This window comes from Henckelia pumila, chromosome 2 (assembly GCF_033568475.1).
Source record: "Henckelia pumila isolate YLH828 chromosome 2, ASM3356847v2, whole genome shotgun sequence".
NCBI lineage: Eukaryota > Viridiplantae > Streptophyta > Magnoliopsida > Lamiales > Gesneriaceae > Henckelia > Henckelia pumila.
Window position 1 is genome coordinate 65,218,927 of NC_133121.1, and position 27,163 is coordinate 65,246,089.

Consider the following 27,163-nt stretch of genomic DNA (forward strand, 5'->3'; position numbering starts at 1 on the left):
TACAAAAGGTTCTTAGAGTTGGGACCACCTGAATTCAAAGGAGAGACTGATCCTTTGATTGCGGAACAATGCTTCCAAGCTATGGAGACTGCTTTTGAATTCATGCAGATCATGGATGCGGATAGATTGAGATGTGCTACCTATATGTTCCGCGATTACGCTCGTGTTTGGTGGAATGGAGCCAAAGCAGCGTTGAACCTAACAACCATTACTTGGAATGGATTCAAGGATGTGTTCTACGGCAAATATTTCACAGTGAGCACCCGAACCAGGTTGGCTAGAGAGTTTTTGGAAATCCGTCGAGGAAGCATGTCAATTTCGGAGTATGTAAAGAAGTTTGAAAGGGGAAGATACTTTGTACCGATGATTTCTGGTGATCCTGTTGAAGAATTGAAACACTTTACAGAAGGGTTGAATGCCTTCATCAGAAAGAATGTTAGACTAAGTGGAGCGAAAAATTACAAAGATGCGGTAGATCAGGCCATGCTGTCCGAAAAGGACAGAAACGATATTATCAGAGAGTCATAGGCAAAGAGATCTAGCTATCAGGGTCGAGACCAGCAAGGAAATTCTAGCAGAAAGAGGCCGTACCAAGCGCTTCCCCAACACCGACCATACCAACAACAACAGCCTCGACCTCAAGGGCAGAAACAGTTGGCTCTACCAGCACCAAAACCGGCAAGTGCTCCAACAGCTTGTCAAAAATGTGGAAAAATTCATTCATGCCAATGTATGATGGGAACTGCTGTATGTTACTTGTACAAACAACCAGGACATTTTGCGAAGGAATGTCCCCAACAAAGTGGACCGGTCAAAGGCCGAGTGTTTGCCATGACTCATGAGCAAGTGGACACAAACTCAGCCATCGTCACAGGTATGATTAATGATTCCAGTATTCCTGCTCATATCTTAATTGGTACTGGAGCTACACATTCATTCATATCTGTTGAATTTGTTAATAAATTGGGTTTGGTACCGGATAAGTCAATTTTGGGGTTTAGTATATCTTTACCTTTAGGAGAAGAATTGAGTAGTGATTTGATTATCAGAGGATGCAGTATACAGATGTAAGGTCAGGAGTTGCATGCTGATCTTATTATCCTCAAAATTTCGGGCTTTGACGTGATATTTGGTATGGATTGGTTGTCTTGTTACGAGGCTACCATAGACTGTAAACGGAGGACGATTTCTTTGAAAACTAAGAATGGAGAACCGTTTCAATTCCATGCCACAACAAAAAATAATTCTTCTCTTTTAATTTCAGTGGTAAAGCATGTCAACTGTTGAGTAAAGGATGTACAGGTTTCATTGCAAGTGTCACTTGCGACCAAGAAGTACCTCGACCGAAACTTGAAGAACTCGAGGTAGTGAGAGATTTCCCAGAAGTATTCCCTGATGATATTGCAGGATTACCTCCAGGTAGGGAGGTAGAATTTGGGATTGAATTTATGCCCGGGACCCAACCAGTTTCCAAAGCACCGTATAGGTTAGCACCGACTGAAATGAAGGAATTGAAGGAACAGTTGCAAGAATTTCTTGAAAAAGGCTTTATTAGACCGAGTGTGTCACCTTGGGGTGCACCGGTATTGTTTGTCAAGAAGAAAGACGGGTCTATGAGACTGTGCATCGATTACAGGGAGCTGAACCGGGTAACAGTGAAGAACAAATATCCACTGCCAAGAATAGATGATTTGTTTGATCAATTACAAGGGGCAGTAGTGTTCTCCAAGATCAATCTGAGATCAAGTTACCTCCAATTGAAAGTAAAAGATGAAGATACTTAGAAAACAGCTTTCAGGACTCGGTATGGCCGCTACGAGTTCTTAGTCATGCCATTTGGAGTAACCAATGCACCGGTAGTATTCATGGATCTTATGAACAGTGTCTTCCAACCTTTTTTAGATTAGTTTGTCATAGTATTCATAGATGACATATTGATCTACTCTCGTAGTTTTGATGAGCATCGCCCGCATCTAACTACGGTTTTACAGATTTTGAAGGATAAACAGTTGTTTGCTAAGTTCAGTAAGTGTGAATTTTGGCTTGAAAAGATTGCATTTTTGGGACACTTAGTTTCAGCGAAGGGAATAGAAGTTGATCCGTCAAAAATAGAAGCAATAAAAAATTGGGTTACTCCAAAGAATGCTACAGAGATACGGAGTTTCTTGGGATTAGCGGGCTAATATAGGAGTTTATTCAGGATTTCTACAAGATAACACTGCCACTGACATTATTAACTTGCAAAAGTGTGAAGTTTGAATGGTCAGATCAGTGTGAGAAAAACTTTCTGGAGTTGAAGGAAAAGTTGATGACAGCACCAGTACTAGCCATACCGAAAGGCACCAGTTGATTCGTAATTTATACAGATGCTTCCAAGTATGGATTAGGTGCTGTTTTGATGCAAGATGGAAAGGTAATAGCATATGCTTCACGAAAGATGAAGATTCATGAAAAGAATTGCCCTACCTATGATCTTGAATTGGCAGCAGTTGTATTCGCACTGAAACTATGGAGACATTACCTTTATGGTGAGAAGTGTCAGATTTTCACCGATCATAAGAATTTGAAGTATTTATTCACCCAAAAGGAGTTGAACATGAGGCAGAGAAGATGGCTCGAATTGGTGAAAGATTATGACTGTGATATTAGCTACCATCCAGTTAAAGCTAATGTAGTAGCTGATGCTTTGAGTCGTAAATCTGCGGCTTTGAACATAATGACAACTCAACAAGAGATGATTGTAGATTTTGAACGACTCAGATTGGAAGTGATTGAACCTATGGAGATGTGTACAATATCAGCTCTAACAATGGTTCCAAGTTTGCTCGACAAGATTCGAACAGGTCAGGCTTTAGACCAGCAATTATTAACTTGGAAACAAAAAGATGAAACCAAGGGTGGTGTCTAGTACACAGTGAAGGATGGGATCGTACATCACAAAGAGCGAATATGGGTACCAGCAGTAGATTCACTGAGGAAATATGTGATGACTGAGGCCCACACTGTGCCGTATTCCATTCACCCAGGGAGTACGAAGATGTTCAAGGATTTACAGATGCTATACTGGTGGCCAGGTATCATGAAACACATCTTATAGTCACTGTATATTCTAAACTGTTCCTATTCGATTGAGCCGTCCGATAATAAGGATAAGGATCGCTCGAGTTTGAGACTAGCATTTGCGATGCGGAGTACCACGTTTCATTGGTAAGGAACATAGAGATGTTCGAAGCATGCAAATGGATATTCATATGATGAATGATCGAACTACCCTATCCGGACTTTCCAAGTGGTTATCACTTATCGAGTGGATAAAGTCCGCGGTTTTGGTTGTACACCATTAGTCCTTACTACTTGAAACATCATTGAGACTCTATATGCTAGTACTGTGCTTTGACTCGTTTACCGACTCTATTGGGGTCATCAAGTGTCGGGATTGGGTACAGTTACAACACATATAGGAGTCGATGCTTTGTTGTCAAGGATTCACCACATACTTGCGAGTGTGGATATCCTATGCGATCTGAGTAGATATTAGTGTGACGAATCTCTGGCCAGAGTACATGATGTGTTTTAAGAAATGGTTTCTTAGTAACACATGCTATGTCACTATTTGATCTTCAAGATGTATTGCATAGTTATCGAATCTCGAACGACTCTCGATATACCAATGGTTGTTGATTCGATCGGGATATATGGATGAAGGGACCGTACTGTACGCAAACCAAAATCTATTGGTTCTTGCAGGCACTATCAGTGATACCAAGGGAATCATGGGGCGATGTTGCTAGGCGCTCTTACCATGATTCGATGGGCAAGTCGAAAATTGTTGTTCCGAGTCACAAGGAGTTGTGAGCCCACGGCTAGCTGTATCCCTAAACCATTGAGGGTCACATAGAGTAATGGATTTTTAATCCCCGTTGAGATAGTTAAATTTAAAGAGTTAAATTTAATGAACAAAGAAGTTGGACTTCTTAATTATGAGTAGAGGAGTAAGATTTCCTAAAATGACATAGGGATGGACATTTTTGGAAACCACTGAATTCGGATTCAGAAAAATTTATCTTGACTTTAAAAGGTGCAGAAATGGTTTCTGTGCACATTGGTGAAATCGGTTTATCAATCGGAGTCACGATGAATTTTATATTAATTTCTGAACATGCGGGCTTTGCTTGTCGGGCTTGAACTTATGACTAATGGGCCCTAAGCTGTTAGTGGCCTACATTATAAATAAGTTATTGCAGTACAGAAATTACACACAACAGGTCACAATTTTCGAAAAACCTAGTTATTTTCTCTCAGTAGTGGCCGCCCCCCTTCTCCCCTCTGCTCGGAAAATCCAGTCTGTGAATTTTGAATTGCAGTCTGGTTTAACGGATCAAATTCGTTAATCTCTTCGTAGAAACTTCTGATAGATTTTTTAGTGCAATCTATCAGAGGGATTAAATATCCGTTCGTGGACCTGATTGAAGAACAGTTCGTCCATCAGTTCCAGGGATATACAACAAGAGCAGAGAAATCTGTTGGTGTCCATAATCTCGCTTCGAGATTGGAGGTAAAAATTTTATAATCGTTATTTAATTTTTACACACACAATTTAATCGTAAGGTTGATACCCATTATGGAATCGTTCCATATAAAAATTTTAAACTTCCGCTGCACCGGGTATCAATCCTAATTGATCTGATCGCCAAGTTCTCCAACAGTGGTATCAGAGACAGGTTGCTCAGATCAAGCGATTAAATTAATCGATTGTACAAAAATTTTTTAGGCCTCGGTTTTTGAAACAAAATAAATATTTTAAAATAAAATTTTTTTTTTCGGGCAAAAACCCGGGCAGAGATTGGATCGCTGCCCGGGGGGGGGGGGCAGCGATGGTCGCTGCCCAGCGCTGCGCAGGGCGCAGGGCGCAGGGCGGCGTACGGCGCTGCCCTAGGGGCAGTCGGGCTGCCCGGCCCGACCTCCTTAGGGCGCGGGCAGCCCGGGAATGTCCCGGGCGGCCCGCGGGAAAAATTAATTTTTTAATTTTTAAATTAAATTTTAATATGTTAAAATTCTATTTTTGGTCCGATCGAAAATTGTTTTTTGATTGGTCCACGAGGCGTCGGATCGAATTGTTCGAGTCCGAAAATTTAAAAATTGATTTTTGGATAAATTTGAATTTTTGGAAAATTTAAATATTTTATCCGTTAAATTGAATTTTGAAATTAATTATTTTTGGTACAATTGATGATAAGATATGATCTTATGGATATATTGAGTAAAATATGATTTTATGTATAAAATTGGATTTTATAGATAAAATATGATTTTATTTGATAAAAAGATAAAATATGATTTTGTATATAAAATAAGATTTTATGTATGAAATATGATTTGATCCTTTTAAATTTAAATTACCATTGCATGTTATCCAATAAATTAATTTTGAATTAAATGTTATTGGATAAGGATGATCGATTGTCATGACCAAGTTTTTAGGTGTATGTTAGGAATTTACATTTGTTTTTATTGTTGTTGGTTTTATTAATGGGCCTGGTTTATGGCCCAATATGAATTGTCAAATGTAATAAAAGTGGGCTTGGTTTATGGCCCGTTCCCACCCCTTGAAAATGTATCCCCTACTTGTCATTGTTATTTATTGTAAATACATTAAATTTAGTGAGAGATCAAGATTTGAAGACGGTGGTGGGCCCAGCAGACAATAAAGACAGAAGAAATGTAAATTGGAAGCTCAATGTAATAGGATTGTATTGCATACTGCATATTACCTAGGATTGGACTAAGACTCGTGATTGGCAACCACGGGTCGATTAGAAATGGAATCGATCATCCTATATAATATGTGATATTATAGTTGTATGCATGTTTTAGACAAAATTGTGTGAATCCGACAAGCATACAAAATTTTAAAATGATGAGAAAAATTTTTATAATTAAAATCCCTCATTTTAAATATGATTTAAAATTGATATCAAGATAAATAAAGGAAATTTAAATTTGTTTAAATGTTCCTACCTTCCATCAACGATCAATGTATGAGATGCTACCCGCGGATACGGTCCGGCTCATATTATTGGGGGGGCCCGTTCGTCGGAAAGCTGTACATTGGATCGACACATGTTGTAAGTTGGGTGGAACTCCCATGGGATCGGCTCATATTATTGGGGGATCCACATGGCGACCGTCCATCACAACTTAATATTGATGGGTCATCTTGACATGTCACAATAAACGGCGTCATATTATTGGGCCCTTATTGGACATGAGGTAAAAACGTGGAGGTTGCTTTGGAAGCAATTGGGCTCTACCTTTTGAAAATTATGGTTTGCTGATATTATTCGGGACCATAAGTTTGTCAATTGGACTCCATGTTCTCACTAAGGAAAACAGTTTCCCGTTTTCACTAGAGGGTAGTGAAATCGTTAAAATAGTGGGAGTGAGATTCATAAAATAAATTTCGCCTATTTTATGTCTTAGTAAATTGCTTAAACAATCACTGATATTTGTCTGTTTCTTTTCAGTATTTCATAAGATGAATTCGCGTAATCCACTTTTCTCGATCCTCGAACAAAATAAGTTGACTGGCGCAAACTATACGGAATGGTTCCGTAAGTTGAAGATTGTCTTGACTTCGGAGAAGATGCTCTACGTGTTAGAAAAATCTCCTCCGAAGGAAGCACCAGATGACGTAAGTCCGGAAGAGTTAGCCAAACTTGATACATGGTGGGACCATGATATCAAGACCAAATGCTATATGCAAGCCTCGATGTCTGATGAACTCCAGAGGCGATTTGAGGACACCGTGAATGCTGCTGACATTCACGTACAACTCAAGGAACTTTTTGGGGCTCAATCGAGTGCTGAAAGGTTCGCTACTGTAAAGGAGCTAATGGCGTGTCGCATGCGTGAAGGGACTTCGGTCCGTGATCATGGGGTACGAGTGATTTGGCTCATACAGAAGTTGGTAACCCTTGATTTGGTGTTGGAGCATGAACTCAACGTGGACTTACTACTTCTGTCTCTTCCTTCTTCGTTTGACGGATTTGTGGTGAATTTCAATATGAACAAGATAGAGGCCTCCCTTGAAGAGATGGTCAATATGCTTGTGACATATGAATCCACATTAAAGAAGGATAAACCGGCTTTCTTGGTGGGCTCCTCTTCTTCTACTAAGAAGGGGCCAAGTACAAAGGGTAAGAAACGTTCTGCCCCACCCAAGAAAATCGAACCCGTGAAGAAGTACAAGACAAAGGCTTCAAACATGGAAAAATCCAAGGATGTTTGCCATTACTGCAAGAAGCCCGGTCATTGGAAGCGTAACTGCAAGGAATATCTAAAGCAGTTGCGAACTGCTAAGGGTATGTTCTATATTGAAATAAATGTTTCACTTAATACTACTTCTTGGGTATTGGATACCGGATGTGGATCTCACATTTGCAATGATTTGCAGGTGATGACAAGAAGTCGCAGGCTTAGAATGGGTGAGACCCAGCTGAGGCTCGAAAATGGTTCCAGAGTTGAAGCTAAAGCCGTGGGAGATGTTTATTTAATTTTGCAGAACGTTTTTAAGTTAATTTTAAGAGATGTTTTATTTGTTCCGGATTTGATTAAAAACATTATTTCTGTTTCTATGCTTGATAGAGATGGTTATTCTTGCAATTTTGTGAATGGGATTTGCAATATTTACAAGAATGAATGTTTAATTGGAAATGGACAACTTGAAAACGATCTATACAACTTAAAACTAAAAGACGTTCCAATAAATTATGTTGATAAACCGGCAACAACAAACAAAAGGAAAATCGATAGCCAAAACCCGGCAAACCTTTGGCATGCTAGGCTAGGTCATATTTCCTCAAGGAGGATGAACAAGCTAGTGGGAGAGGGCATGTTTGATAAGTCTGATATTAACTCTCTACCTACTTGTGAATCCTGCCTGAAAGGAAAAATGACTAAATCTCCTTTTAAGGGGAAACCTGAGCGTAGTCAAAATCTGTTGGATTTAATCCATACAGATGTTTGTGGTCCATTTAGAGTTGGTACTCAATATGGCCACACCTACTTCATTACCTTTACTGATGATTATTCGAGGTATGGGTATTTATATTTAATGAAATATAAGTCTGAAGCATTTGAAAAGTTCAAAGAATTCAAGGCTGAAGTAGAAAACAAGCTAGGTAAAAGTATTAAAGCACTTCGATCGGATCGAGGTGGAGAATACTTAAGTACCGAGTTTTTGGACTATCTAAAAGAGAATGGGATTCTCTCTCAGTGGACTCCTCCTATGACACTACAGCTGAATGGTGTATCGGAGCGTCGTAATCGAACTTTGTTGGACATGGTTCGATCCATGATTAGCTTCACTGAGCTTCCACCTTCGTTTTGGGGCTATGCGCTTGAAATGGCAGTATTGTTGTTGAACAACGTCCACACTAAAGCAGTGGACAAAACACCATACGAGTTATGGAATGGCAAAGCTCCTCAGTATTCGTACTTGAGGATTTGGGGATGTCCTGCTTACGTGAAGCGGACAGTGGGAGATAAGTTGGATAGTCGATCCAGCTTATGTTATTTTGTAGGGTATCCGAAGAATTCAATCGGATATTATTTCTATTATCCTGCTGAAACAAAAGTGTTTGTTTCAAGGAATGCCACCTTCTTGGAGAAGGAGTTCTTATTGGATAAGAAAGGCGAGATGATGGAACTCGAAGAAATTCGAGAAGAACCCAAAATACAAAATAACGATCCTACACCTCAGGAACCATTGATAGACACGCCTGTACCTAGAAGATCCGAGAGGACTTCTAGACCTCCTATTCGATAAGGTCTTCTTCTTTAAGGGGATCAAGATGAACCCGATGTTGGATGTGATCCAAGAAACTTCAAGGAAGCAATTTCTGATGCGGATTCAAATTTATGGCTTGAAGCTATGCAGTCGGAAATAGATTCGATGCATACAAACCAAGTTTGGTCTTTAGTAGATCCTCCCGATGGAATTGTTCCAATAGGGTGTAAATGGATCTACAAGAGAAAGCTTGGGCCTGATGGTAAGGTATTGACCTACAAGGCGCGATTGGTGGCAAAAGGTTATACTCAAAGACAAGGAGTTGACTATGATGAAACCTTTTCACCAGTTTCAATGTTCAAGTCCATAAGAATCTTTATTGCCATAGCTACATGGTATGACTATGAGATATGACAAATGGATGTGAAGACTGCTTTTCTTAATGGAGACATTAAGGAAGAAATCTATATGAAGCAGCCTGAGGGGTACACATCCATGGGAAGAGAGCATAAGGTATGCAAGCTTCAGAGATCAATTTATGGTCTAAAACAAGCATCAAGAAGTTGGAACCAGAAATTTGATGAAACAATAAAAGATTTTGGTTTCATCAAGAACCCGGAGGAACCATGCGTGTACAAGAAAGTAGTTAAGGATGCTGTGACATTCTTAGTACTTTATGTTGATGACATCCTACTCATTGGGAATGACGTAGGGATGTTGCAGTCAACAAAGATATGGTTATCAGGTAGATTCTCGATGAAGGATTTGGGTGAGGCATCCTATATTCTAGGGATACAGATCTATAGAGATAGATCTAAGAGAATGATAGGACTCACTCAATCAACCTACATCGACACCATATTGAAACGATTTTCAATGGATGGGTCCAAGAGTGGACATCTACCCATGTGTCATGGAGTTTCTCTATCCAAGTCTATGTGTCCCAAGACTGATGAAGAGATAGAGAAAATGACACATGTACCATATGCGTCAGCCATAGGTAGTATCATGTATGGGATGATATCTACCAGACCGGATGTAGCATTTGCTTTGAGTGTCACGAGCAGACATCAAGCTAATCCCGGTCAAATGCATTGAAAAGCCGTGAATGACATTCTTAAGTACTTACGAAGGACTAAGAATATGTCCATGGTATATGGAGGAAGAGAACTAAAATTGGAAGGCTATACCGACTCTAGCTTCCAAAGTGACGTGGATGACTCGAAATCAACCTCTGGATTTGTGTTCATGCTCAATGGCGGTGCTGTCTCATGGAAGAGTTCCAAGCAGGACACCACAGCGGATTCCACCACTGAAGCAGAATACATTGCAGCATCAGCTGCTGCTAAAGAGGCCGTTTGGATGAGGAATTTCGTCCAAGAGTTGGGCGTCATTCCTGAAGTTGTTGGTCCAGTCCCGGTGTACTGTGACAACACGGGTGCCGTTGCTCAGGCAAAGGAACCAAGGTCTCATCAAAGATCCAAACACGTACTGAGGAAATACCACATCATCCGGGAGATTGTGGAAAGAGGAGACATCACTGTCGAAAGAGTGGCCTCTGCAGACAATATCGCTGATCCACTTACTAAGCCCTTGCCAGGACCATTGTTTGACAAACATCGCGAAACAATGGGTCTACGTAGTATGACTAGTTGGCTTTAGGGCAAGTGGGAGATTGAAAGAGTGGGTGCCCGGTGAGACAACTTGTGGCTAAGGGCTTTGATGACTCTTTGTATAAACAATCTTTTGTTTAATATTATTTACACTTTTATTAATGGCAATGACTTTATCTTTCTTCATATTGTTATATTGTGATATACTATTGTTGTTTTGATAAAGACCTTGAATATACTATAGTGTATGTAAGATGTGGTAGAACATGGAGATGTCTATCATGAAACACATCTTATAGTCACTGTATATTCTAAACTGTTCCTAGTCGATTGAGCCGTCCGATAATAAGGATAAGGATCGCTCGAGTTTGAGACTAGCATTTGCGATGCGGAGTACCACGTTTCATTGGTAAGGAACATAGAGATGTTCAAAGCATGCAAATGGATATTCATATGATGAATGATCGAACTACCCTATCCGGACATTCCAAGTGGTTATCACTTATCGAGTGGATAAAGTCCGCGGTTTTGGTTGTACACCATTAGTCCTTACTACTTGAAACATCATTGAGACTCTATATGCTAGTACTGTGCTTTGACTCGTTTACCGACTCTATTGGGGTCATCAGGTGTCGGGATTGGGTACAGTTACAACACATATAGGAGTCGATGATTTGTTGTCAAGGATTCACCACATACTTGCGAGTGTGGATATCCTATGCGATCTGAGGAGATATTAGTGTGACGAATCTCTGGCCAGAGTACATGATGTGTTTTAAGAAATGGTTTCTTAGTAACACATGCGATGTCACTATTTGATCTTCAAGATGTATTGCATAGTTATCGAATCTCGAATGACTCTCGATATACCAATGGTTGTTGATTCGATCGGGATATATGGATGAAGGGACCGTACTGTACGCTAACCAAAATCTATTGGTTCTTGCAGGCACTATCAGTGATACCTAGGGAATCATGGGGCGATGTTGCTAGGCGCTCTTACCATGATTCGATGGGCAAGTCGGAAATTGTTGTTCCGAGTCACAAGGAGTTGTGAGCCCACGGCTAGCTGTATCCCTGAACCATTGAGGGTCACACAGAGTAATGGATTTTTAATCCCCGTTGAGATAGTTAAATTTAAAGAGTTAAATTTAATGAACAAAGAAGTTGGACTTCTTAATTATGAGTAGAGGAGTAAGATTTACTAAAATGACATAGGGATGGACATTTTTGGAAACCACTGAATTCGGATTCAGAAAAATTTATCTTGACTTTAAAAGGTGCAGAAATGGTTTCTGTGCACATTGGTGAAATCGGTTTATCAATCGGAGTCACGATGAATTTTATATTAATTTCTGAACATGCAGGCTTTGCTTGTCGGGCTTGAACTTATGACTAATGGGCCCTAAGCTGTTAGTGGCCTACATTATAAATAAGTTATTGCAGTACAGAAATTACACACAACAGGTCACAATTTTCGAAAAACCTAGTTATTTTCTCTCAGTAGTGGCCGCCCCCCTTCTCCCCTCTGCTCGGAAAATCCAGTCTGTGAATTTTGAATTGCAGTCTGGTTTAACGGATCAAATTTGTTAATCTCTTCGTAGAAACTTCTGATATATTTTCTAGTGCAATCTATCAGAGGGATTAAATATCCGTTCGTGGACCTGATTGAAGAACAGTTCGTCCATCAGTTCCAGGGATATACAACAAGAGCAGAGAAATCTGTTGGTGTCCATAATCTCGCTTCGAGATTGGAGGTAAAAATTTTATAATCGTTATTTAATTTTTACACACACAATTTAATCGTAAGTTTGATACCCATTATGGAATCGTTCCATATAAAAATTTTAAACTTTCGCTGCACCGGGTATCAATCCTAATTGATCTGATCGCCAAGTTCTCCAACAGCGGGCTTTGCTTGTCGAGCTTGAACTTATGACTAATGGGCCCTAAGCTGTTAGCGGCCTACATTATAAATAAGTTATTGCAGTACAGAAATTACACACAACAGGTCACAAATTTTCGAAAACCCTAATTATTTTTCTCTGAAGTGGCCGCCCCCTTTTCCCCTCTGCTCGGTAAAATCCAGTCTGTGAATTTTGAATTACAGTCTGGTTTAACGGATCAAATTCGTTAATTCTCTTCGTAGAAACTTCTGATAGATTTTCTAGTGCAATCTATCAGAGGGATTAATTATCCGTTCGTGGACCTGATTGAAGAACAGTTCGTCCATCAGTTCCAGGGATATACAACAAGAGCAGAGCAATCTGTTGGTGTCCATAATCTCGATTCGAGATTGGAGGTAAAAATTTATAATTGTTATTTAATTTTTACACACACAATTTGATCGTAAAAGTTTTGATACCCATTATGGAATCGTTCCATATAAAAATTTTAAACTTCCGCTGCACCGGGTATCAATTCTGATTGATCTGATCGTCGCGTTCTCCAAACAGTGGTATCAAAGCCAGGTTGCTCAGATCTAGCGATTAAATAAATCGATTGTACAAAAATTTTTAAGCCTCGGTTTTTGAAACAAAATAAATATTTTAAAAATAAAAATTTTTTTTTTTCGGGCAAAACCCGGGCAGCGATTGGATCGCTGCCCGGGGGGGCAGCGATGGTCGCTGCCCGGCCCGAGCCCTTTGGGGCGCGGGCAGCCCGGGAGTGTCCCGGGCGGCCCGCGGAAAAATTAATTTTTTAATTTTAAAATTAAATTTTAATATGTTAAAATTCTATTTTTGGTCCGATCGAAAATTGTTTTTGATTGGTCCACGAGGCATCGGATCAAATTGTTCGAGTCCGAAAATTTTAAAATTGATTTTTGGATAAATTTGAATTTTTGGAAAATTTAAATATTTTATCCGTTAAATCATATTTTATGAAATTAATTATTTTTGGTACAATTGATGATAAGATATAATCTTATGGATATATTGAGTAAAATATGATTTTATGTATAAAATTGGATTTTATAGATAAAATATGATTTTATTTGATAAAAAGACAAAATATGATTTTGTATGTAAAATAAGATTTTATATATGGAATATGATTTTATCCTTTTAAATTTAAATTGCCATTGCATGTTATCCAATAAATTAATTTTGAATTAAATGTTATTGGATAAGGATGATCGATTGCCATGACCAATTTTGTAGGTGTATGTTAGGAATTTACATTTGATTTTATTGTTGTTGGATTTATTAATGGGCCTGGTTTATGACCCAATATGAATTGTCATATGTAATAAAAGTGGGCCTGGTTTATGGCCCGTTCCCACCCCTTGAAATGTATCCCCTGCTTGTCATAGTTATTTATTGTAAATACATTAGACTTAGTGGGAGATGAAGATTTGAAGATGGAGGTGGGCCCAGCAGACAATAAAGACAGAAGAAATGTAAATTGGAAGCTCAATGTAATAGGATTGCATTGCATACTGCATATTACCTAGGATTGGACTAAGACTCGTAATTGGCAACCACGGGTCGATTAGAAATGGAATCGATCATCCTATATAATATATGATATTATCGTTGTATGCATGTTTTAGACAAAATTGTATGAATCCCGCAAGCATACAAATTTATAAAATGATGAGACAAATTTTCAAAATTAAAAATCCCTCATTTTAAATATGATTTAAAATTGATATCAAGATAAATAAAGGAAATTTAAAATTGTTTAAATGTTCCTACCTTCCATCAACGATCAATGTATGAGATGCTACCCGCGGATACGGTTCGGCTCATATTATTGGGGGGGCCCGTTCGTCGAAAAGCTGTACATTGGATCAACACATGTTTTAAGTTGGGTGGAACTCCCATGGGATCGGCTCATATTATTGGGAGATCCACATGGCGACCATCCATCACAACTTAATATTGATGGGTCATCTTGACATGTCACAATAAACGGCGTCATATTATTGGGCCCTTATTGGACATGAGGTAAAAACGTGGAGGTTGCTTTGGAAGCAATTGGGCTCTACCTTTTGAAAATTATGGTTGGCTGATATTATTCGGGACCATAGTTTGTCAATTGGACTCCATGTTCCCACTAAGGAAAACAGTTTTCCGTTTTCACTAGAGGGTAGTGAAACCGTTAAAATAGTGGGAGTGAGATTCATAAAATAAATTTCGCCTATTTTATGTCTTAGTAAATTAATTAAACAATCATCGATAATTGTCTTCATCTCAGTATATCATTATGATGAATCTTCGTAATCCACATGTCTCAATTCTCTAACAAAACAAACTTACTGGCGCAAACAATACAGAATGATTCCATAGGTTAAGATTGTCCTAAGTTCGGAAAAGATTTTCTAAGTGTTAGAAAAGGCTTCTCCAAAAACAGCCCCGGCTGATGTAACTGCCAAAAGGTTGGCCGAACTAGAGAAATGGTTAGACCATGATCTTAAGGCCAAATGTTACATGCAAAAATTGGACAAGTCTAAACAAGTTTGCCATCACTGCAAGAAACCCGGTCATTGGAAACGTAACTGCAAGGAATATCTAGAGCAGTTGCGAACTGCGAAGGGTATGTTCTATATTGAAATAAATGTTTCACTTAATACTACTTCTTGGGTATTGGATACCGGATGTGGATCTCACATTTGCAATGATTTGCAGGTGATGACAAGAAGTCGCAAGCTTAGAATGGGTGAGACCCAGCTGAGGCTCGGAAATGGTTCCAAAGTTGAAGCTAAAGCTGTGGGAGATGTTTATTTAATTTTGCAGAACGATTTTAAGTTACTTTTGAGAGATGTTTTATTTGTTCCAGATTTGATTAAAAACATTATTTCTGTTTCTATGCTTGATAGAGATGGTTATTCTTGCAATTTTGTGAATGGGATTTGCAATATTTACAAGAATGAATGTTTGATTGGAAATGGACAACTTGAAAACGATCTATATAACTTAAAATTAAAAGACGTTCCAATAAATTATGTTGATAAACCGGTAACAACAAACAAAAGGAAAATCGATAGTCAAAACCCGGCAAACCTTTGGCATGCTAGGCTAGGTCATATTTCCTCAAGGAGGATGAACAAGCTAGTGGGAGAGGGCATGTTTGATATGTCTGATATTAAATCTCTATCTACTTGTGAGTCCTGCCTGAAAGGAAAAATGACTAAATCTCCTTTTAAGGGGAAACCTGAGCGTAGTCAAAATCTGTTGGATTTGATCCATACAGATGTTTGTGGTCCATTTAGAATTGGTACTCAATTTGGCCACACATACTTCATTACCTTTACTGATGATTATTCAAGGTATGGGTATTTATATTTAATGAAATATAAGTCTGAAGCATTTGAAAAGTTCAAAGAATTCAAGGCTGAAGTAGAAAACAAGCTAGGTAAAAGTATTAAAGCACTTCGATCGGATCGAGGTGGAGAATACTTAAGTACCGAGTTTTTGGACTATCTGAAAGAGAATGGGATTCTCTCTCAGTGGACTCCTCCTATGACACCTCAGCTAAATGGTGTATCGGAGCGTCGTAATCGAACTTTGTTGGACATGGTTCGATCCATGATGAGCTTCACTGAGCTTCCACCTTCGTTTTGGGGCTACGCGCTTGAAACGGCGGTGTTGTTGTTGAACAACGTCCACACCAAAGCAGTGGACAAAACACCATACGAGTTATGGAATGGCAAAGCTCCTAAGTATTCGTACTTGAGAATTTGGGGATGTCCTGCTTACGTGAAGCAGACAGTGGGAGATAAGTTGGATAGTCGATCCACCTTATGTTATTTTGTAGGGTATCCGAAGAATTCAATCGGATATTATTTCTGTCATCCTGCTGAAACAAAGGTGTTTGTTTCAAGGAATGCCACCTTCTTGGAGAAGGAGTTCTTATTGGATAAGAAAGGCGAGATGATGGAACTCGAAGAAATTCGAGAAGAACCCGAAATACAAAATAACGATCCTACACCTCAGGAACCATTGATAGACACGCCTATACCTAGAAGATCCGAGACGACTTCTAGACCTCCTATTCGATATGGTCTTCTTCTTGAAGGGGATCAAGATGAACCCGACGTTGGATGTGATCCAAGAAACTTCAAGGAAGCAATTTCTGATGCGGATTCAAATTTATGGCTTGAAGCTATGCAGTCGGAAATAGATTCGATGCATACAAACCAAGTTTGGTCTTTAGTAGATCCTCCCGATGGAATTGTTCCAATAGGGTGTAAATGAATCTACAAGAGAAAGCTTGGGCCTGATGGTAAGGTATTGACCTACAAGGCACGATTGGTGGCGAAAGGTTATACTCAAAAACAAGGAGTTGACTATGATGAAACCTTTTCACCAGTTGCAATGTTCAAGTCCATAAGAATCCTTATTGCCATAGCTGCTTGGTATGACTATGAGATATGGCAAATGGATGTGAAGACTGCATTTCTTAATGGAAACATTAAGGAAGAGATCTATATGACGCAGCCTGAGGGTTACACATCCATGCGAAGCGAGCATAAGGTATGCAAGCTTCAGAGATCAATCTATGGTCTAAAACAAGCATCAAGAAGTTGGAACCAGAAATTTGATGAAACAATAAAGGATTTTGGTTTCATCAAGAACCCGGAGGAACCGTGCGTGTACAAAAAAGTAGTTAAGGATGCTGTGACATTCTTAGTACTTTATGTTGATGACATCCTACTCATTGGGAATGATGTAGGGATGTTGCAGTCAACAAAGATATGGTTATCAGGTAGATTCTCGATGAAGGATTTGGGTGAGGCATCCTATATTCTAGGGATACAGATCTATAGAGATAGATCTAATAGAATGATAGGACTCACTCAAGCAACCTACATCGACACCATATTGAAACGGTTTTCAATGGATGGGTCCAAGAGAGGACATGTACCTATGTGTCATGGAGTTTCTCTATCCAAGTCTATGTGTCCCAAGACGGATGAAGAGATAGAGAAAATGACAACCATATGCGTCAGCCATAGGTAGTATCATGTATGGGATGATATCTACCAGACCGGATGTAGCATTTGCTCTGAGTGTCACGAGCAGATATCAAGCTAATCCCGGTCAAATGCATTGGAAAGCCGTGAATGACATTCTTAAGTACTTACGAAGGACTAAGAATATGTTCATGGTATATGGAGGAAGAGAACTAAAATTGGAAGGCTATACCGACTCTAGCTTCCAAAGTGACGTGGATGACTCGAAGTCAACCTCTGGATTTGTGTTCATGCTCAATAGCGGTGCTGTCTCTTGGAAGAGTTCCAAGCAGGACACCACAGCGGATTCCACCACTGAGGCAGAATACATTGCAGCATCAGCTGCTGCTAAAGAGGCCGTTTGGATGAGGAATTTCGTCCAAGAGTTGGGCGTCATTCCTGAAGTTGTTGGTCCAGTCCCGGTGTACTGTGACAACACGGGTGCCATTGCTCAGGCAAAGGAACCAAGGTCTCATCAAAGATCCAAACACGTACTGAGGAAATACCACATCATCCGGGAGATTGTGGAAAGAGGAGACATCACTGTCGAAAGAGTGGCCTCTGCAGAAAATATCGCTGATCCACTTACTAAGCCCTTGCCAGGACCATTATTTGACAAACATCGCAAAGCAATGGGTCTACGTAGTATGACTAGTTGGCTTTAGGGCAAGTGGGAGATTGAAAGAGTAGGTGCCCGGTGAGCCAACTTGTGGCTAAGGGCTTTGATGACTCTTTGTATAAACAATCTTTTGTTTAATATAATTTACACTTTTATTAATGGCAATGACTTTATCTTTCTTCATATTGTTATATTGTGATATACTATTGTTGTTTTGATAAAGACCTTGAATATACTATAGTGTATGTAAGATGTGGTAGAACATGGAGATGTCTATCATGAAACACATCTTATAGTCACTGTGTATTCTAAACTGTTCCTAGTCGATTGAGCCGTCCGATAATAAGGATAAGGATCGCTCGAGTTTGAGACTAGCATTTGCGATGCAGAGTACCACATTTCATTGGTAAGGAACATAGAGATGTTCGAAGCATGCAAATGGATATTCATACGATGAATGATCGAACTACCCTATCCGGACTTTCCAAGTGGTTATCACTTATCGAGTGGATAAAGTCCGCGGTTTTGGTTGTACACCATTAGTCCTTACTACTTAAAACATCATTGAGACTCTATATGCTAGTACTGTGCTTTGACTCGTTTACCGACTCTATTGGGGTCATCAGGTGTCGGGATTGGGTACAGTTACAACACATATAGGAGTCGATGCTTTGTTGTCAAGGATTCACCACATACTTGCGAGTGTGGATATCCTATGCGATCTGAGGAGATATTAGTGTGACGAATCTCTGGCCAGAGTACATGATGTGGTTTAAGAAATGGTTTCTTAGTAGCACATGCGATGTCACTATTTGATCTTCAAGATGTATTGCATAGTTATCGAATCTCGAACGACTCTCGATTTACCAATGGTTGTTGATTCGATCGGGATATATGGATGAAGGGACCGTACTGTACGCTAACCAAAATCTATTGGTTCTTGCAGGCACTATCAGTGATACCTAGGGAATCATGGGGAGATGTTTCTGGGCGCTCTTACCATGATTCGATGGGCAAGTCGGAAATTGTTGTTCCGAGTCACAAGAGTTGTGAGCCCACGGCTAGCTGTATCCCTGAACCATTGAGGGTCACACAGAGTAATGGATTTTTAATCCCCATTGAGATAGTTAAATTTAAAGAGTTAAATTTAATGAACAAAGAAGTTGGACTTCTTATTTAAGAGTAGAGGAGTAAGATTTCCTAAAATGACATAGGGATGGGCATTTTTGGAAACCACTGAATTCGGATTCAGAAAAATTTATCTTGACTTTAAAAGGTGCAGAAATGGTTTCTGTGCACATTGGTGAAATCGGTTTATCAATCGGAGTCATGATGAATTTTATATTAATTTCTGAACATGCGGGCTTTGCTTGTCGGGCATGAACATATGACTAATGGGCCCTAAGCTGTTAGCGGCCTACATTATAAATAAGTTATTGCAGTACAGAAATTACACAACAGGTCTCAAATTTTCGAAAACCCTAATTATTTTTTTCTGAAGTGGCCGCCCCCTTTTCCTCTCTCCTCAGTAAAATCCAGTCTGTGAATTTTGAATTACAGTCTGATTTAACGGATCAAATTCGTTAATTCTCTTCGTAGAAACTTCTGATAGATTTTCTAGTGCAATCTATCAGAGGGATTAATTATCCGTTCGTGGACCTGATTGAAGAACAGTTCGTCCATCAGTTCCAGGGATATACAACAAGAGCAGAGCAATCTGTTGGTGTCCATAATCTCGATTCGAGATTGGAGGTAAAAATTTATAATTGTTATTTAATTTTTACACACACAATTTAATCGTAAAAGTTTTGATACCTATTATGGAATCGTTCCATATAAAAATTTTAAACTTCCGCTGCACCGGGTTTCAATTCTGATTGATCTGATCGCCGCGTTCTCCAACATTGATATGATATCAAAAATTAGAGACAGGATGTTGACAGCACAGAGCCATCAAAAAAGCTATGCCGATCGGAGGCGTAGGTAATTGTAGTTCCAGGTAGGTGATCACGTGTTCTTGAAGGTGTCACCTTGAAAAGAAGTCTTGAGATTTGGGAATAAAGGGAAGCTGAGCCCGAGATATATAAGGCCTTTTGATATCCTAGACAAGATTGTAACAAGAGCTTACCGAATAGCATTTCCTCCAAGTCTGGAAGGAGTACACAATGTCTTCAATGTCTCAATGTTGAGAAATTATATCTCAAATCCTTCGCACGTCATTCGCCATGAACCAGCTCAATGGACGCCCGACTTTTCTTATGAGGAGGTACCTATTCAAATATTGGATAGGAAAGTCCGAATGTTGAGGAACAAAGAAATCAAGATGGTAAAAATTTTGTGGCGAAATCAATTGGTGGAAGAAGATACTTGGGAAACCGAACAGGATATGCGTAGTCGATACCCGGAACTTTTTGGTAAGTCGAATTTCAAGGACAAAATTCTTTTAAGGAGGGTAGAGTTGTAAGGTCCGAATCCACCAAACTTGCTCACGATGATTTTAAAATAATTTTTAAATGATTTTATGCCTTAAATTGTTAAAGTTATTATCTAATGAATATGATTTCATGATTATGTTTATTTATATTTAACAATTTTGATTAAGTAAATGATTCCAGGTTGAGTTTGATTCTGGACTCGTGGGACGAGGCTAACTTACGAACGAAGTATTAGAACGTATTTTCACGAGTATTTTAAGTATAATATTGATATACTGTGAATAAACAACTTGGGAGATAGTATTTTTATCAGTCGAGTCAAGGAAGAGTGGTAGACTAAATTTTAATTATTTACCACGACGCGAATTAAGTGTTGAAAGGAACACTCTTCTACCACGTTCCACATTTCATTATGAGTTTGTCTTCCAATAATTCCCCTCCTTCACGTCTATCTTATTCTTCTTTATTTTTTCTTTTCATCCTTATTCTCTGATTCTTCCTGGAGCACTACACTGTTCCTTCAAGAAATTTCGAAGTTAAACTCCAATCTTGCTCCTCTTCGTGGTTAGTTCCATCTCCGAAAATCCGGATCATCTTAACCTCAATTCAAGGCAAGTTTTTAAAGCTTTTGAAACCACCATTCAAGGTATAATTATGTTAATATGAAATTATTTATGTTGAGGTATATATGCATGATTTTTTTATAATTTCAAGAGCATGAAATTATGAGGTTATGAAATCGTGAAACGTAAACCATTCTTGACGAGTTCTTGAAGTATGGGTTGAGAAATTCTTGATATATTCTTGATAAATAATGTGTGTTGATGGATTATTATGGGTTAGAGTTGAAAAATGAATGATTTTGAAAATATGTGTTGAATTTGAAGTGTTAGAGTTAGTTTGAGTTAAAGTTTTGAATTATTACATGTGTTGGGTTGTTTTGGATTAGCGACGCTCGTCATGATTTTGAGGATCAAGACTAGTGTAGTAATCCAAATGAGATGAGGCTTACTTTATTTGAACGCTAGTTTAAATGTCTACAATTTTTGTGTTTTGAGTTTTGTCAAAATCATTTTGGATGTTTGGCCAAAATCTCCCCGAAGTGTGTCGATTGTTTTGAATTTCCTTAACTAACCCTTCTTGGGAGAATGCGTATAATGTTTTAATGCAAAATCCAATGGAGGTGAGGTTTTCGGCATTGGAAATCCAAGATCAAGGGCTACAACTTGCATGTTTAATTCCTTTCCAAATTCCGAATGAAAAACAGAGTTTAAGAACAAACAAGCAGACCCATCAGCAGATCATGCGCGCCCGCGCCCGAAAGGTGGTGCCCCCGCGCATGGCCTTTTGATTGGAATATTTTTGTATGTTATTTTAGGGTCATAAATTAATGTTTATGATCTTTTAAGGCTTCTAAAATATATTTAAGAGTTTTTATGCAAAAATCTTTAAGTTTTAACTCAAGAACGAAAAAAATGACTTACGTGGACCGATTACGCTATGTGATGCATGTACATGTCTATGTTTATTCATGAAAGCTATGTTTAATATGGGAGTATGATTTTTAATCTTCAATGATATGCATGAAGTTATCGAGTAAGTTTTTAAGAACACGACATAAAAGTTTATGAAAGGAATCATGATGTTATGATGAATGTTTTATGGCATACAAGTCATGCAAAGATGGAATGTTATGATGAGATGATAATGATATGATATGAAAAATGAATGACATGTTAATGTATGAAAATGCTTTTCATGTCTTATGTGTCTTTGTGGTGGCAAACACGGGATTGGTGCTCCGGTTTGGGCTCCAGAGAGGGCCTTTCCAAACATGGCTCATGAGACGGATAAGTACACGGGACTCGTGCTCCGGGATGAGCTCCGGAGAGGGCCTTTCCAAAGAACGAATGTTATGAGGCTTAGTTCCATATGCTTGTTGATCAACAAAAAAATATGAATGTGCCCATTATGACGGTTGCCACAATTTCGCATAGTTCGTCACCAAATGATGAGTATATGTTATGTTATGTTACGTTTAAATGATATTTGAAATCTCACGATTTTTACTGCATATACTTGCTGAGTCTTTAGACTCACTATACTTGAATGGTGCAGGTAATGAAGATGACATTTATGCATATGTTGACGAGTTCAATGTCGGGCATGAAGAGGAGTAAGGACTCGGACAGGCGAGCGATGCATGAGTGTGTTATGTGATGATTGTGCTATTTATTGAGTCATTTGCAACTTTATGAGGTATTTTAATGTTGAAAACAAGTTTTATAAATTTTAAGGTTTGGATTTGGTTTGTAAACTATTCTGAAATGATTTAAGTAAGGTTTGATGTATGTATACATCTATTGAATTTTTGTGATTTTGCTTAAATTTTAGGTCATGTTAGTCGAGTAACGTTTTCATAGGTTGAGGGCGTTACAGCCTCTTTTCCGGAAATTGCTAATTTCTCAAGTGCAACCACACCCAATCACCTGGTTCAAAAAAACCTTCTTTTTCCCCTTAATTGCTTGCGTAATGTAATGCAAATTATTCTTTTCAATATTCGCCTTCACCTTCTCATGCAAATTTCTCACAAACTCCGCCTTATTCTTTTTATCCATGTTAATCCTTTCACTCATAGGCGAAGACATCAAATCTGATGGAGTTAACAGATTAAAACCATACACAATTTCAAATGGAGAAAAATGTGTGTTAGAATGCACACTACGATTATATACAAATTCAACAAAAGGAGAACAATCCTCCCAACTTTTCAAATTTTTCTTAATTATAGTACGCAACAAAGTTCCTAACGTCTTATCAAAAACTTAAGTTTGACCATCCGTTTGAGGATGACATGTAGTCGAAAACTGTAATTTAGTACCAAGTTTGCATCATAAAGTTTTCCAAAAGTAGCTCAAGAAACGAGTATCTCTATCAAACACAATACTCCTTGGCATGCCATGCAATCTCACAATTTCACCAAAGAATAAATCAGAAACATGCGAAGCATCGTCAATTTTATGACACGCAATAAAATAAGTCATATTCAAAAATCGATCAACCACAAAAAATATAGAATCTATCCCCTTCTTAGATCTCAGTAGTCCTAGAACAAAATACATATAAATATCTACCCACGGTTCACTAGGAACAGGAAGTGGAGTATAAAGTCCATGTGGTTGTTGTCTAGACTTAGCTTTTTTACACGTCACACACCTTTCACACACTTTCTCTACATCATGCTTCATGTGAGGCCAATAAAAATGTTTACGCAAAGTTTGATAAGTTCTAGCCACACCAAAGTGCCCCATTAAACCTCCTCTATGTGATTCCCTAACAAATAATTCATGAATAGAAGATTTAGGAATATACAACTTATCTTCCTTAAACAAGTACCCATCATGAATGAAAATTTTATCTTTGGGACACACATACATTACTCATAGATTTCACCAAAATCAATATCACTAGCATACGACTCTTTAACATGTTCAAATCCTAAAAATAGAGAATCTAAAGTGGACAAGAGTACGTACCTCCGTGACAACGTATCAACCACAATATTTTCCTTACCTTGATTATACTTGATTATGTAGGAAAAAGTCTCCATGAACGCTACACACTTAGCATGTCTCTTGTTCAGCTTCTGTTGTCCCTGAGATGTTTCAAAGATTCATAATCCATATGAATCCCAAACTCTGTAGGCCTCAAGTAATGCTGGCAAGTCTCAAGCACTCGAACCAATGCATAGAACTCCTTATCATAGGTCGGTAGTTCAAAGCCGCTCCGCTCAATTTCTCACTAAAATATGCGACTGGTCGTCCACCTTGAATCAAAATGCCTCCAATCCCTATACCTGATGCATCACATTCAATTTCAAAATTAATAGCAAAATCAGGTAAAACAAGTAAAGGAGAATTAATTAATTTTTTCATTATAATATTAAAAGACTTCTCTTGCTCCTCGCCCCAATGGAATGAAATGTTCTTGTTGATCACTGCAGTCATAGGTGCCGCCAAAGTGCTGAAATCTTTCACAAATCTCCTATAGAAACTTGCAAGACCATGAAAACTTCGAACATGAACAATAGAAGTAGGCGTTGGCCAATCTCAAATTTCACTTACCTTTTCCTCATCAACTTTCACCCCTTGAGCACTCACAACAAAATCGAGGAATACAAGTTTTTTTGTACAAAAAACACACATTTTCAAGTTAGCATATAATTTCTCAGCTTTTAATGTGATTAGAACAATTTTCAAGTGTTCCACATGCAAATTCAAATTCTTATTATACACTAATATATCATCAAAATAAACCAACACAAATTTTCCAATATGTGCACGCAACACATTATTCATCAAACTCATAAAAGTACTAGGTGCATTAGTTAATCCAAAATGCATAACCAACCACTCATACAAACCATATTTTGTATTAAAAGCAGTTTTCCATTCATCACCCTCTCTCATCATAATTTGATGGTAACCACTTTTAAGATCAATTTTACTTAAAATACTAAAACCATGAAATTCATCCAACATACCATCTAGTATAGGTATGAAATGCCTATACTTGATGGTAATGTTATTAATGGCTCTACAATCCACACGCATACGCCATGAACCATCTTTCTTAGGTACTAACAACACATGCACTGCACAAGGTGGCATGGATTCACGCACAAAACCTTTATCTAAAAGTTCACTTACCTGCCTTTGTAGTTCCTTAGTCTCCTCCGGGTTACTTCTATAAGCTGGATGATTTGGCAATGCACTTCCGGGTACCAAATCAATTTGATGTTCAATTCCCCTCAAAGGTTGTAATCCTTGAGGCAGCTCCTACGGAAATAATTCTTCAAATTCATGCAAAAGAGAAATTTTATTGCTCGGAAGATTTTCGACTATATCACTTGTGTTTAGGAGAATCTCCTTATGGAAAATTAACACAAGTGGAGTATGAGTATGCGAGATCTCTTGCAACTCACTCTTTTGTGTCATATATATTTTTTTGTCGGCCTCTTTTTATTCAATCTTTTTTTCTCTCATTTTTTTAACAAGGTCATCTAACTTTTTTTATCACTCTTTTTTCAGCCTCTTCTCTCTTTTTCTTTTTTAAATGATCCTCCACACTTGCTTTGGAGTCATAGGTAACAATACAATAGGCTAATTTTTAAAAGTAAATAAATAACGATTTTTAAAGTCATCATGAACGACCCTCCTATCAAATTGTCATGATCTACCCAACAAGATATGACAAGCTTTCATAGGCACCACATCACACAATACTTCATACACATAATTTCCAATAGAAAACGATACCACAACTTGCTTGGCTACCCTTACCTCAGAACTATCATTGAACCACTTCAATTTATAAGGTTGAGGATGCTTTATAGTAGGCAAACTCAACTTCTCCACAAGCTCATAACTCAAAACAATAGTGCAACTACCACCATAAAAAAAACATTACACACTTTATTATTCACAAAGCATCTAGAATGGAATAAATTTTCTCTTTGATTTTCTTCCTCCTCCTTTTGTTGCACATTCAAAATTCTCCTAGTCACCAACAATTCATCAACAACTGCATCATATCCCTCATCATCGGGATCCTCCAACGCAGACATATCATCATAATTTTCCACATCCTCCTCACTTTCAGATACAATCTCACCACAAGCACTCATAATCATAATTCTTTTATTTGGGCATTGGCTAGCAATATGACCAACACATTCACACCTAAAGCATTTAATATCTCTAGAACGATTACTAGGAGTTTCAGATTTATCTTGCACTCCTTGATTTGGTGTTCCTTGCTTGATGTCGCTTTTTGGCTTGGACACCGGTTTGACATCCTCTCGTTTGACAATGTTTGGATGCCAAGGAGTAAAAGATCCTCCACCCGAGGAAACTCGACCCATGCCTCTTATTTTGAGCTGTTGCTCCACTTTCATAACCAATTGCACCATCTCCTCAAGATCCACACAATGTCGAAGCTCCACTTGGTCTTGAATATCCCTATTCAAACCGCATAAAAATCTGGACATGTTTGCTTCACGATCTTCCTCAATGTTAGCTCGAATCATAGTAACTTCCAACTCCTTGAAGTAGTCTTCTACACTCCTCGAACCTTGCTTCAAATTCTGCAATCACCTAAACATGTCACGATAATAGTAATTAGGTATGTACCTCTTTCTCATGATTTGCTTCATCTCATCCCACGTCTCAATAGGCCTCTCACAATTTCTCCTCCAAGAAATAACAAATTGATCCCACCAAATAATTGCGTAATCCACAAACTCAACCACCGCCAACTTTATTTTTTTCAAATCATTGTAGTAGTGACAATCAAATAAAGATTTCACCCTCATCTCTCACTCTAAATAAGCCTCCGGATCAGATTTCCCATGAAACGAAGGGATCTTCATCTTAATACCACTAATGTTTCCATCCTCTCTACCCCTTTCAACGTATTTCCCACGCCTCGCTTCCCTTCTATTTCTTACACCCTCTTGATCTCGCCTACTTGTACCCCAATTATCACCAAAACTCTCATCATCATCACTAGCACCAACTTCAATTTTACTAATTCTCTCATGCACTGTCTCCAACTCGGCCCTCGTCGCTTCCCTCACCATCTTAGACAAATCATATATTTGTTTCTTAGAAAATCATTGGCAAGAACTATCCCCTCCTTCTTTATTAGAACTCATTGTAACTTCAAGAAATGATTAGTAAAAAAATAATA

The 27,163-nt window shown here is 38.4% G+C and overlaps 1 protein-coding gene across 1 annotated transcript; it reads right to left on the reverse strand.

Moving 5' to 3' along the window:
• Positions 1-571: 571 nt before the first annotated feature.
• Positions 572-27,053, reverse strand: LOC140877699 (uncharacterized). Its single transcript, XM_073281254.1, has 10 exons — positions 26,794-27,053; positions 26,657-26,729; positions 25,984-26,558; positions 25,756-25,858; positions 24,957-25,251; positions 24,538-24,707; positions 23,950-24,068; positions 23,630-23,746; positions 22,903-23,134; positions 572-694 (listed from the first exon to the last, which is right to left on the reverse strand). The coding sequence occupies exons 1-10, from the start codon at positions 27,051-27,053 to the stop codon at positions 572-574; spliced, it is 2,067 nt and encodes a 688-aa protein (XP_073137355.1).
• Positions 27,054-27,163: the final 110 nt, after the last annotated feature.

Excerpts from the sequence above, each read along its gene's own strand:
- LOC140877699 (XM_073281254.1), bottom strand. The coding sequence starts at position 27,053 with ATGGTGAGGGAAGCGACGAGGGCCGAGTTGGAGACAGTGCATGAGAGA. Across the intron at positions 26,730-26,793 it reads GATCCGGAGGCTTATTTAGA|TTGGCGGTGGTTGAGTTTGT; the intron begins GTGAGAGATGAG and ends AAAAAAATAAAG. Across the intron at positions 23,135-23,629 it reads GTAGAGAAAGTGTGTGAAAG|TGTGCATTCTAACACACATT; the intron begins GTGTGTGACGTG and ends ATATAATCGTAG.